Source organism: Gambusia affinis, linkage group LG17, assembly GCF_019740435.1.
Source record: "Gambusia affinis linkage group LG17, SWU_Gaff_1.0, whole genome shotgun sequence".
NCBI classification, from domain to species: Eukaryota; Metazoa; Chordata; class Actinopteri; order Cyprinodontiformes; family Poeciliidae; genus Gambusia; species Gambusia affinis.
The window spans coordinates 23501319-23515481 of NC_057884.1; the positions used below are offsets into that span (position 1 = coordinate 23501319).

Genomic DNA, 14163 nt, shown 5'->3' on the forward strand with positions numbered 1-14163 from the left:
TTTGCTTTATATTATTAAAGCTAAAAGTTTATAAATATTTAGCTTCCTAGCTAAATGTTAATCAGTTAAATACTTAGCTTGCCAGCAACATTTTTCCAAGCTAAATAAATATAAATAGTTAGGAAGCTACATATTTAGTTTGGAGCTAAATGCTTAGCTTGCTAGCTGTGTGTGCTACGAACATGATTCTGTATTTTATCCATTTCTTGAATAAATGTCAGTTTGTCACAAAGCATCCAGAAGCTGATCCTTCTGATTTGGATGTTTGGTCAACATGCCGACGTCTGATAGGTAAACGATTGAATTTGAATTAAGTTGATACGTTTACAGAGAATATTTCTTCTGTTTTTCTTCTTTACTCTAACTGCTCCTCCCACAGGTCCTGGTAAAACCTGCAGTAATATGATAATAATATCTGGGATGCAGCTTTTAAACACAATGAGTTTAAAGTAACAGCTGATGTCGGATCAGTTGGACGACCTTTAAAAGTTTTTCTGAACTTTCTGTGTTAGAAAGAAAGATATGGATGGTTTTTGTAAACATTAAAATATCTGACATGAATGTAAATTATTTAATTTGCATGCTCTTGGTAAAAACACACCAGGTCAGTCCACATGCTCACAGTTCAAACACAGAGATGTAGTTAATATTTGATCTGGGTTCAGTTTTTCGGCTGAAGTCTAGGAAATCTTCTGGTTCATTCACAGTTTTGCAGCTTTTGATAAGTATTGGTTATGGTTTTCAAATATCTGCAGGAGGAAACCATAACTTACTGAATGTACATTCAAAAAGATAAACTTCTTAAAAATGCAAAGAATATTAATAACTATGAAGAGTAAAGCAGGAGTTATTTTAATCTCCACCTCAGCTAAAATAATCGATTTGAATAACAAAAGATGAAGGCGTCATGGACAAAAGAGGAAAGACAACAAGATGAAGGACAGAAGGATCTGATGATTAGAAACCAGAACCGGCTGATAACTGCTGGGAGGAGATCAGAGGAACCAGGAGAATACTTAACAAAATAAAAGCATGAAACTAAAATGAAACAAAGTCAACAAGTAGTGGGGAAACTTCTGCTAACGCTACAATAGCAGAGCTCGTTTTTCATTAAGAGCTTTAACACTTTTGCTAACTCTGAAAACATTTAGCACACTTAGCACTAATTTACTTGGTTGTTTTGTAAACATTCAGTTAAATAAAATTAGATTTTTGTGTTGACGTTTTATTGACTGTTAATATTTCTCCAAGTACTGAGAAATTTCTATTCATTTATATGGAGGATGTAAATCATAATGTAAAAATTTAATTGGTGCTCCAGGTTTAAAGTGTTTAGCTGTAGCATTAGCTTCAGTGTTAGCATTATCATACAACCTCTGACTGATTTATTTTGTAAAACAAAGTTTAAATGTGTTTCTGTATCAACAAAATAAACAGAAATAATAGAAAAAAACAAAATGATGTCTTCTTATGCAGAAAATACTTAAAATTTTATCTAGAAATTCTAGAAATGGTTAGAAAACCTGATATTTTACGACTCGTGTGACGTGGGAGGAACATTTCCTACAGAGACGGATCAGTCCCTGAATAATTCAACCAGCATGTCTTATTGTTTATAAACAGAGATTTTTTTTTTCTGACGTTTTGACATTTATATATTTGTTTTTCAAATGACAAAATGCTCACAAAACGATTTTTCAATCATACCAAGGGACAGAAAAGGTTTCCACCAGAAAACCAGAAGCAATCTGAGGCTGAATAATTAATAACACCACAGTTTAAAGTATTTAAGATTTGAAAACATTTGTGTTTCACAGATAGAAAATAACTGATAAAAACAAAACAAAATGTTCCTATCAGGTATAAAAAAGCATCAAGTGATCCAGTTTGACTAAATGTCCTCTAACATTTATTAAACTTCAACTTGTTTCTGACTATTGATAGTCTTCAGGCACTCTGCTGTAGCCTTACAAAATAAATATATGAGAATAAAGTTTAATAAAATATAAGAAGAAAGTCAAAATAATAAAACATGAAATTACAATTTAATTCTTGCATTATTTTGACTTCACTATCGTTTCTTTTCTTCTCTCGTTAGCTTAAATATTATTCTGCTAATATTACAGCAATATTAATATTTTTGTAATAATTAGACTTCTTATATGACTTTATTCTTGAAATATTAATTCATTTTTTCCTCATAGTTTTATTTTTTTATTAGTTTGGCTCCTAACTCTGTTGTAAAATTGTTTTATTTACAAACATGATATAAGTTACAGTCCAACAACAAAATTTATCATTTTATTGCAAAAACATTTTGCTTCTGTTAAAGTATTTCTAATAAATTTTATAATTTCTAAATACTTTCTGAACAATCTGCCTGTACAGAAACTAAAGACGACGTTTTAGCTTTGAAAGGTTAACTTCATGATGACCTTTGATGACCTTTGATCCCCCCGAGGTGCTCGAGGATGAAACCGGAGGGTTCAGAGGGCCGAGTGTTCGAACAGGATGACGGTGGATCTGCTGGACAGGCTGGACGGTCTGGAGGGCCGGAAGGCTCCGATCCGAGAGTAAACGTCCCCGTCGGAGCAGGCGCCCCAGGACAGGTGGGGGCTGGGCGGCGTGGTGTGGATCAGAGGCAGCGACGGCGGCCGGAGTCCAGGAGGGGGCGCCGGAGGCGGGGTCGGCGGGAGGGGGAGGGAAGGCGGCGGGACGACGGACGTTATGGTGGTTATGGTCTGGATGGGAGCCGGTTCTGCAGGGAGCGACCCGTTCTTGGTGGGCGTCTCCTGACAGGCGGTGGGCTGCTTCAGCCTGTAGGTGGCGCTGTGGTAGAAGCCGCTGTACTCCAAGGCGTGTTGCGCCCGGGCCAGCCTGAGCCTGGAACCAGAACCCGACCAGAGACAGCGGGTCAATAACAATATCTACCAATATCGATAGATGATACACTGAACTCTGATCCAGAACCGCAAAGCATTCTGGGAGATGTAGGCAGAGCAAAGACTCAAGCTAAGCTATGTGGCTGCTATCAACTAACTAAAGCACTTTTTGGTAGCCTAGCAACAAGCTGTTGAGTAACTTACTAATGTGCTCGCTCTTTGGTTGCTTAGCAACAACCTACTAACTCACTCGTTCTTCTTTTGGCGAATATTATCAAAATAAAGTCCTAATATCACAAGAAGGTTGTTCAAGGATAAAGTTAAAATGATGAGAGAAAAGTCTCTGGGCTTTATTCTCGTATTTTGACTTTATTCTTGTAATTTCATGACTTTTTGTGATTTTATTGTTTTATTCCCTCTGATTTTGTCCCTGATTCTCTGTGGTACAGTAAACTGAAGGTGAGCTGGTCTCTGTCCGGCCCGGTCCAGGTGAGCTCCTACCTGTGTCTCAGCTGCAGCAGCCTGTAGAGCAGCAGCAGGATCACGGCTCCAGCCAGCGTCACCAGCAGCAGCGCCACCTTCAGGTCCAGACTCCAGCAGGTCCTCCCGGCCGAGGCGCAGCCCCTCGGGGGCTCCGGGGGCCGCTCCGTCCCCCTGATGGGGCCGGCGCCGACCCGGCTGGGCGGAGGAGGAACCTGGAGGGAGGAGCTGCTGGTGACCAGCTGGCTGAGGCGCATGACCGCCAGGGTGGATCACAGACAGGAAGTGATGTCGTTTGGCTTGAACTCCATCGATTCTCACAGATCTGGAAAATAATAACTAATTTAAAAAATTTACACTATAGTTTCATATTTTACAAATTATTTATAAAAGTATATTTGTATATTTTTTCAGCCCTGACAAGAAAGAGCACAAAAAAAGTATTTAAACAAAAATCACCACGAGTCAAAACTGAAATGAGGTCTGGTGGTTTTTCTGCTTTAGGTGCGTTAAAGTAAGTCTAGATCCTAAAAGAAACATAAAATATGAAGCTAACCTCCAGGCAGGCGGTGCTCCTCCACGTCTGGTTCTGTATTTCAGTAGAAAGTCCGACCCACCTGAACCATATGAGGCCGTTTTGGGTAAATCCAGGAGCAAAACAACCGTCTGAGCGGCTCTCCAGCGCTCACCGACGGAGAGGAAACCGGCGGGAACAGCAGGAAACGGGCCGCTTCCCGAACACACAATACCACAAACCTGATTGGAGAGCGCTTCCTGTCGCCATGGTTACAGGAAACCGGTCAAGGAAAGCTTCCTTTCTTATGGACTCAGTAGGAGTTTGGAGAAAACATGAAACTGACCAGCACAATAACACAGTTTTCTTCTGATATTTTGATTTTTTTACTATATAAATTAGAAAAAAAATATAATATTGTAGTACGTTACATAAACTCAAATACATTTACTTTAAAAAAAAGGACTTTAAAAAAACAACAACTTTTACTTGAGTAAATTTTCTGGATTTTCTAACCACTGAATGAAAAACAAACTTGTTCAAACCAAAAATCCACCAGACACACACACACACACACACACACACACCTCTGTGTGAAACTTTTTGTTAAAGTTTCACAAGTTTTTTATCAAAACAAACTAATTTGGAAAAATGTTATTTTGTCATTTTTGTCCTCAAAATACCAAAATTTCCACTTAACTTTATATTTAGTTTGTCTGATGATGTATTTTTGAAATACAAAATGGCTGATAATTTGATCAGTTACTCAATATTTGAGTAACTTTTTGCTAAATACTTTTTTCTTCTTATTTGAGTAATTTTGCTTTTACTTGTGTAACAAAACGTTGAAGTAGTTTTACTCTTACTTTCTGTGTACTCTATCCAGCTCTGATGATAATACTTTTATTATTATGCTCCCGCTAAATGACCTGGCCTAAACATGTACAAAATATGTTTTATTTTGTACAAATGTCTCAACAGCGCCACCTGGCAACATTAAAATGCCTCAGCGTTGACCTGACTTTACTGTAAAGGAAGGAAGTTTGTTGAAAGTTGTCCAATTCCCTAAGATCTACAGGAAACTATCAACACTACACCAAACAGGAAGTCGGCCATCTTGGATTGAAGTTTGAATTTTGACCAAATTTTGCCCGTTTACAGACAAAATCTTAAGTCTGGTATTTTGGTCTCAACTAGTTTTCATAATTAATTTTATTTGTTTTCTGTTTATTTATTTTGGATATTTAAAATGTCTTCCTGTTCCAGAGTTAATTGTTCACCAGAATTTAAATTTATTGATCTTTGACGATGGGTTCTTGTGTTATTGTTACCATTAAATGACGTGAAAATGCTCTCAAAACATCGTTAACATTTATCTCAATAATTGATTAAATTTGATATTGTGACAGAACTAATTGTGATAAATTACAATTATTGATTAGAAATAAAAATATAAATAAACTGAAAGTATGATTGTAAATGTTATTTTTTCCATTGTTTGCTCCACAGAAGCATAAATATTTTTGAAAATATGATTAAATCCAGTTACTGTGTGCACCTTTGAAGACTCCTGTTGTAAATGGGAATATTTTACAAAAACAAAATTTTGTTTTTGGCGCCATAAATGCCAAAGTTACATAACAAATATGTAATAAATACTTTTTTAGCATAACATATCACAATAAAATTCCCCGTCCGTATTGTTAGAAACCCAGATCTTCAGGTTCTGACCTGCAGAAGGACAGATCGTCTCCCGGGTTTGTAAATTAAAACATGAGCAGCAGCAGCAGCTGTTTATCAGGCGGATAACCGGAGAGATGGAGGAGGGCGTGAAAGGCCGGCCGCTATCTGATGCAGCCGCATTCAGAGGGAACCGAAAGAGGCTCGGCCCGACTCAAGTCCGGCTCCATTTATCTGTCTAATAAGCTGTGATGCTGGTCCAACCTGAGGGGAAGGAGAAACTCTGGCTGGCAGCGCCACTCTGATATTACAGAGACCAGAATATTAAAAGATCTGTTATCGGCTGCCGGATTGTAACTCCGAGAGGAAAAGAAGAATTTAAAACTCAAAGATGATCCTCTGATTTAATTATTTCATTAATATAATGTTAATAAGATACGCAGAAATAATTTACATCAATTCTGTTTGACAGTCTAAAAAAAACAATAAAATATAAAATAAACTCTTGTTTTATTCCATCAGTTTCTCTTAAACAAACTCATAAAACTGATTAAATTAAAGTCAATTAAAAATTAATTATTAGCAACAGATGGCCTTGATTCGTTTTTAATTATATATAATTCATTTATTTTTTATTATTTAAATCTGATTCCAATCAAGAAAAATAAAGAGAAAGGAAATTTTTCAAACTGGTTCAAAATAAATCGACTCAATTTTAATTAAACTGAGATTCCATGAATTAAATTGTTTTAATCGGAACGAAGACGGATGGATGGATGGATGGATGGACGGACGGATGGATGGATGGATGGAGGAAGCAGACAACACCAGGAAGTGGGCTACAGAGCAGGGCATTCTGGGTAAATACAACCAAAACAAACGTGTTAGCCTAGCGCTAGCATTAGAAATAATAAATAATTTTTAATTCTTTTTACCAAAGACGAAAGAAAAATCCTCCAAACGCTAAAATCTGATGCCGGTCCATTGTCGCTAACATTTAGTGAAGAAAGTTGCACTCAACATCTTCTTAGGTTCACATAGTTTCCTTCAGTGGTTCTTGGTGCAGCGCCCCCACAGGCGAGGAGGGGAACAGTTTTTAAACGGTTTGTTTGGTTTGACAAAGCTGGTTTTCTACTGACGCTGTGCAGTGAGTGATGTTTTAATGTGTAGCAGCGAGGATGGCAGCCATCTTGATGCAGGTTGCCATGTTGGAGGGACAATAAAGCATTACAGCTGATGATAATCACAGAACTGGAGACGATTTTATGATAAAGACGCCTCAGGATGTTTCAATGAAATGCTGATGATGATATTAATGATGATATCATGGAGGGAATCTGTAAATGTATCTTTCTGCAGTTCCTGATCAAACTGATTTTTTTTCTCTCATTTTGTGACTAAGAGCTAAAAGCTGGTGAGAGCTCTTTATCCGGCCGCTGTTAACCCACACAGTTAAATTCAGAGTGCCAATCAAACGCAGCACAAGACGGAGCGAGTGGGAGTTTGTCTTCTCACATAATCACATCATGAGGTTAAATATACGTCTAGTTTCAGTTTTAGGGAGCAAATAATAAAGTTTGCAAAACATATCTGAAGATCAGAAGTTTGTTTTTAAATTCTGATGCTTGAGAGGTAAAATATAATATCAGGGCCAAACTCAGGAAGTTTTTATTACGAGAACAAAGTCATAATAATACGAGAATAAAGCTATTTTATATTAAAAACTCTTATCTCAACTTTATTCATGAATTACATTATTGTTCTCGTAATTTTATGACATTTTCATAATGTTTTTTTTATTTTATTCTAGGCTAATCTGTAGCATGTTAGGCTAGGGTTGGCAGGCTAATGCTAACTTAGATTAGCCTACATGTTTTAGTCTGTTTTGTGTTTAAAGGAAAGGAATCCACAGTTAATATTTTCTGACTCTTTATATCGTGTCTCTTAATTTATTTTTATTTTTGTTTGTTGTTTTTGTTGATTTGTTTATTCATTTTAGATATTCAAAATGTTTCCGTGTTAAAAGTTAATGAGAATTTAATGTTTATTGATATTTGACAAAGTGTTTTTGCTTAATTATACCTTTATATTAAATGATCTCAAAACAACAATATAATCGTTTATCACAATAACTTACAATTTATCATCCTGTTAGATTTGTTATTGTAACAGCAGCCTGAATGTTTCATTTATTAGACAGTTTTAAGTATTTTTGCTTCGTAACTTCTTTGGTCAAATCTTGTTTTGTTTTGTAACTTACAGTAGAAAAACTCTGCATATCAAAAAAAGCTCTAATTGTTTAATTGTCCAGCAAAGTGTTGATATTAACGGTTCATCGCCTCCCGGTGGTCGGTGGCGGTCCTGGTGGCTAACTGCGCTCAGACGTGTGTGTCTGTGGCCTCGGGCCGCGCGCTGTCAGATCAGCTTTCCACGGCAGACAGCACAAGGTCATCAGATGACGACCTTGAGCCGGGGCTGCCCTGCAGTCCTTCAGCTGTCCACATTCATTTCCAGTCAGCCGCCGCGGCGCTCAGATCGACTCTCAGCTCCGTATCTCGGTGCTTAAAGCACAACGGCGTGACGTTCGGGGAAATTAGACGTCTGGCTGTCGTGGTGATGCTGAGATACTCGCATCATCATGTTGGCGCTTCAGTGTTCAGCTTTCCAGGAGGAAAGTTGAATATTTCTGATCAAAACCATTTTTATTCCAAGTGAAGCACTGATTGATTATGTCTGTTATATTAATCTTTTAATTTATCTGATTCTTTAAGTCACTTTAGGTAAGAGAGAGAGTTTTAAGATTATAAAAACTGTTCTGCTAAATTTTCTAACACTCAGTTAAAACAGAAGGTTGAGCTTCCATGTACAACTACCGGCTGTTTAGGCCAGTAAATAACAGATTTAAGCCAAACACTGTTAGACATTGGATTAGTGTGGGCATTTAATATGAAGCTTACGTTTCTTTTCAAATTAAAAGCCTAAATATCCCCTTCAGGTCAGTCCACCGCCGCAGGCAGTGCACTAATATCATTCTGGATTATCTGTTTCTCTCAAGGCAGCTCATTAGCATTAGCCTTTTAGCTTACATAAGCTGTTAGCTATTTTTCTGACTTATTAGCCATGTTTAGTATACTGAATGGTGTAAGTCAAGTATAGACAACATGCTATTGATGCCCCACATGCTACTGACAGCATAACATTCACATTTTGGCTAATTTTAGCTGATTCACTTAGTTTATCATGCTGAATGTTATAACTCCATGTTAGTGAACATTCTTGTGATTCTCCACATGCTTCTTTGGAAGTTTTGAGCTAAGCTTAGCATTGATGTTAATTTTTAGCATCTGAACGCTGGATCTAATCCGACGGGCACACTTTGGCAGGCCCCAGTTAAATTTTTCAGGAATTTTCTAGTTTCTGAATTATCATTTTGTTATTCAAATGTTTAAATCAAAATGTAAACAAAATAAAATTATTAAAACTAAACTTTATGTAATTTCACCCGACATTAACAGTTTAACAGATACATTATTTTAATATTTAGTTTCTTGCTAATAAATAAAATATTTAGTTTTCTTGTGACTGAAGAGAGAAAAACAATGTTGCTTCTTTTGGGGAAGTTATTGAATGAAAAACAGTTTTAAAAAGCAGGAGAAAAAGATGTATTGGATTTTTCTTTTTGTCAATCAACCAGTCAGCCGTTTCAGCGATTAAAGAGCTCAGAGAAAGAAAGAAAAATGCATATCTGCAGCTAAAAATCCATACATGCAACAACAATTGTCTGTTTCAAAGGAGCATCAGTAAAAGGAAAAATACTCGTCATTTTCCTGATGGGAGGTCTGGTTCCTAAAAGGCTTCATTGTTTCCAAACACAGACTCCTTCTGATGCTCTCTGCAGATTTCTGAGAAAACAGAAACCCGCTTCGCCTCCGGATCCAGAGTGGAGGTAAATGTCGGACTGGATTTGTCTTGGCCGGTCGGATGTGACGCAGGTCAAAAGGCTTTCATTAGCGTCTAAACACACGGCTAATAAAGGCTAATAAAGCATCGCTCTCAGACTGCTTGATTTCCATATTCATACGAGTCACATCCAGGTCAGAGGTCAAAGGTTAGTTTCTGCAAACTGGGCAGTAAAAGACTTTATCTAATCCTTTTTCACACATATGAACTAATATGTTAGCTTTACTGATGCTAATTACAAACAGCTCCGCTAATGCTAATGCTAAAGCTGAACACCAAAATGGTATTCAGCAGAAACTAAAGCAAAAAAAAAAACAACTTTATTCAACTGAAAGTTTAAAAGATTAAAGCTTTAGGATTTATACAGGGAAATGTAATCAGGGTAAGCTAAGTGAGCTGAATGTTTTCAAAGTTAGAAAAAATGCTGGAGTGCTGCTGCAAAAACCATTTTTTTGTGTTAATTTTAATGTTAACTTCATGACCTGAAATGTTCAAATGAAAACAAAATTAAAAACAGAAGAAATCTGAAAATAGCAACTAAAACCTGTTTAAAATGTATGATATAATAAAATATGATTTTACAAACTGAATCTGTGGAGCTTTAAATCAGATGAGATTTCAACCTAGAAACTGGGAAATGTAAATTTTTCAGTTTTGTTTTTAGCAGCAGTTAAAAACCGCCGCCGTATAATTTTACCAGTCAATTAACACGTCTTTCATCCAAAAGCTTTGAACCAAACGTGGCTCAGCCGGAGGGAAGCAGGACCTTCATAAAGCCGCAGGGAGCAGGTTTCCTGTCTGCAAATCGGCCATTAAATTCACTTTCAGACAGGCAGGTGACTGAACACCTGTCAGCGGCTTTGTCCACTGTAAAACCTACATGAACTCCCACTGATTCAAAGTTAATTAACTTAATGTTAACATTTTTAATGTAAAATGTTTGGTGGAGTTTCCTGCAGAGACACTGTGGAGAGAGATCTTATTATTATAGCGTTAAATTAGTATTTTCACAAAAAGATTTTCAGCGTTAAACATTTTAAACAGTTTGTTTACATCTGTTACAAAGTTGCTGCAGTCTCTCTGTTCTTTCTGAAACATTTGGTTTTTATTTTAACAACACAACTTGTGATGTGAAGAAGTGGAAACAATCAGGAAGTTGGGTTATATTATCAAATATTATCAATATTTGGGATCGACCCAAAATATTGATATCAATACAAAGTCAGAGTCAGAATCAGATCAATACCTTTGTGATCAGATTGATAGTTTAGTTTTAGATTCTCTCTTGAAATTTTATTTTTGAATTGCCGTTTCTCAACTCTACCTCACAATAGATTATATTTTAAATTGCTCTCAAATGTATTTTTGCATTGTGTTTAAAATTTACTCAAATCATGTTAAAATGCTGTTAAACTATTTTATAAACAGCTGTAGATTTTGTACAAGTTGTTTCTGGATGGCAAATCAACAATCAAACATGTTTACAAGCAGAAATTGAACTGCTGACCAAATGTGCTGGAACTTCCCTGGGGTTGCTAGGTAACGGGGCAGAATTCTTCTGGGGTTGCTAGGTAACGGGCTGGGCTTTGCCGGGTTACTGGTTGCTGTTTTTTGTCTATTTTAGCTGAAACATAAAATCAATCATTTGAGTCGCAACATCATCCTGTGTTTTTAAAAAATGTTTAGTAAATATCGATTCTAATCACATGGGAACTTAAAAGCTATTTTATTCTCATTTAAGTAGAAATAACATGGAGGACTGACTGAATATTTAGACACTGGATGTGATGGAAACCATATTCCTGGTTTGAAACCAAGACAGACTGCATGTTTATTCTGATCTCAGCTCATTTCTGCTCCTACTTGTTTCTGATGTTTTCACTTGCTGCATTCTTGTTGGTCGTGCAGGAGGCTCCACTTCTGCTTTTCAAACATGTACGGCTGTATAGTTGTGCATCTGTTCATGTGACGCAACTTAAACGCCCTAAAACAGCTCAAAATGCAGAACTGAATAAAATCTCATAATACAAGAATGATTTTGTGTAAAAAAATGCAATCAACATGTTTTGAATAGGCCATAGACCTTGGATATCTTCCTTTCCAGCAAAACCCAAAGCAAAAAGTCACTGTGCATTGTTCTCTTTCTCTCTGTAAGCCCATTAAGTCACCATAGCAACAGGTTATTTAAGCGTCAGTGTCTGACAGGCGCAACCAATTTTAAAAAATCTCAGTCTAACAAAATGAACAAATATGGATTTGCTGTAGACCAGGAGTGTCCACACTGCGGTTCGGACAACAGACAATATTTACTCGATTGTCGTCAATTTGACCTTTTCTGACAGAAATCATCTCACAGTGTCACAACACACCTGAAGGCAGTTTCATCTGTGTCTAAATGTGTTAATTGCAGCAGCATGCTTCACGGTCTGAACTTAATGAAGATGGTCTCCACGTGCGCTCCAAGCAGGAAGCCACTGAGCTCAGCAGGAGAGGCCGACCAATCACGGCCCGGCTGCAGAATCTAATCACATGAAACTACTGAAACTCTTCACCTTCTGCTTTTGTCCTCCACATTTTGGGAAGGTTGAACATTTCTGGTTCAGTTTCTACCGTATCTAGTGGAAGTTCTTCTGATCGTCCTCAATTAGTCTCATATAATCAAATAGAAATGGATCAAACAATTGCTAATTATTACTCCCCAGTGAACAATCACAGTGAACAATGGGCGGCGCTTCTTTCTTTTTTTTTTACTGTGTGAATAGATTTGATTGGGCTGTAAAATCTGGCTTGATGGAAATTTAGCACATTATTTTAAAGAAGCAGAAAGCGGCAAAGGTTTACATTTTTAATTAACTTCATTCAGTTCCAGCTTTTATCTGCTGTGTGATCGTATGTGCTAAAGAGACACGCCGCTAATTAAAGATGCTATAAACACAAATATAGTGAAACATTTCCTGTAATCCAGGTTAAGACCTTCCGTCATTGAGCTCACCTTGCCTGACAAACAACCCGTCTTTCCAAATAAAAAGGACGCTAACATTGACGTTGTTCCTTATCTCTGCTCTTGCAGGCTCAGCCAATCAGCATCAAGGAAAACGAATGGAACGCCTGGATTGGCTATTTTGCATACATCAGCCAATCGCGTGTCCAGCATTTCAGATTCCCAAATTGAGTTTTCATTGGATTATTTTACGCATCCTCTACAAAAAACTGAATCAAAATAGTCCTTCTGTTGCTTTTAGCTCAGATTAGAAAAAATTTTTAATCTTGTCCTCTGAATGTGTGGAAAAGCTTAAGCACAAGTGACAACAAAACTATTACTGCTGATCTTCCACTGATTCTGAGTCGGTGCAGTTACAGTGGAATAGTCCTTCAATTGCTACAAACATATCGGCCTAATCCTCTGCTCTGCATGTCGGCTTTTATCTTCAGGAGGGAGATTTGGATTCACAAGGTGAACAAATTAGGAATTAATCCAACTTTAAATCCGTATATCACATAGTGTGTTTCAGGCAGGGGATTATTTTCTTGGGCAGTTGGAGATGCAGAGACGCTGTTTACTGTAGATAAAATGTGCTAAAGAGACACGCCGCTAATTAAAGATGCTATAAACACAAATATAGTGAAACATTTCCTGTAATCCAGGTTAAGACCTTCCATCACTGACAAATAACCTGTCTTTCCAAATACAAATCTTTTCAGAAGCTTCCTCTACACAAAAAACAGACATAATACTTAAACAAACTGCTCTTAACTTGTGTTAATTTAAATTGTTTTACAAGATCTGAACAACTCAGAGACTATAAACATGTGCAAACACATTTAGGAGTAAATATTCCTGATTAGCATTAAACTAAGTCAGATTCTTTTCTCCTTAAGAAGAAAAGTTTTTGCTTTCAGACAGGAGATGAAAACAAACTGATTTCTGAATTTGTGTTGTTTTTTTTTTAACCCCCAGAAAAAATAAAAGTTCAACTTTCATCTTCAGGAAGCTGAAAGTATTTTAGATTTTCAACTTCTACTTGAGAAGTTTGGTTGAAGTGAACTCTGTGAACCAGAGACGGCTCCAAAAGCAGGAAGTGGACTACAGCGCAGGGCATTCTGGGTAAAACAAACAAGCTAGCTTAGCGCTAGCAGGAGAAACGTCTTCAGAAATTCTCCTAAAATCTGACGCCACTCCATTTTTGTTAAGTTTTGTTAAGAAGGAAGTTGTGTGCAGTGTTTTCTTCTGGGTTCAGTCCTTAATGCAGCGCCCCCTCAGGCAGGGAGGGGAACAGCATTTTGAGTTAGTTTGTATCGTTTGACACTGCAGTGTGAAAAAGAACTGCAGCAGCTGAAAATGTAAGAAATGTTCCAGACTATCAGGTGGAAAAAAGCCTTAGCCTCGCTAATGAAGACATGCAACTAGCTCGCATCCAATCTGTGACGCCATCTTGGATCATGAACTGTTTTCTTCCTGCAGGAATTAAGTTGAAGGCAGACAAACTTTAATTAGGCAGGTGATAATGAACATTTTAAATATTTTAAAGTTGAGGACATTTCTATGGCAACATTTTACTCTTATAATTTGTCTCTCATGCTCTACTGCACCCGCTTTCACACAATCTGGTAACAGGGCTGAATAAAAACAATGAAAAATGGCTCCTG

At 37.1% G+C, this 14163-nt stretch overlaps 2 protein-coding genes across 8 annotated transcripts in view; one reads left to right on the forward strand and one right to left on the reverse strand.

Moving 5' to 3' along the window:
* The window catches only part of LOC122846989 (NACHT, LRR and PYD domains-containing protein 12-like), a 626610-nt gene that overhangs the window by 289229 nt on the left and 323218 nt on the right, over positions 1 to 14163 (forward strand). The window lies entirely within an intron of this gene.
* Positions 839 to 4232, reverse strand: LOC122847040 (actin cytoskeleton-regulatory complex protein pan1). The gene is made up of 3 exons (XM_044144397.1): positions 3919 to 4232; positions 3384 to 3687; positions 839 to 2883 (listed from the first exon to the last, which is right to left on the reverse strand). Exons 2-3 carry the CDS (start codon positions 3617 to 3619, stop codon positions 2487 to 2489), a joined length of 633 nt encoding a protein of 210 aa, XP_044000332.1. The 5' UTR covers positions 3620 to 3687; positions 3919 to 4232; the 3' UTR covers positions 839 to 2486.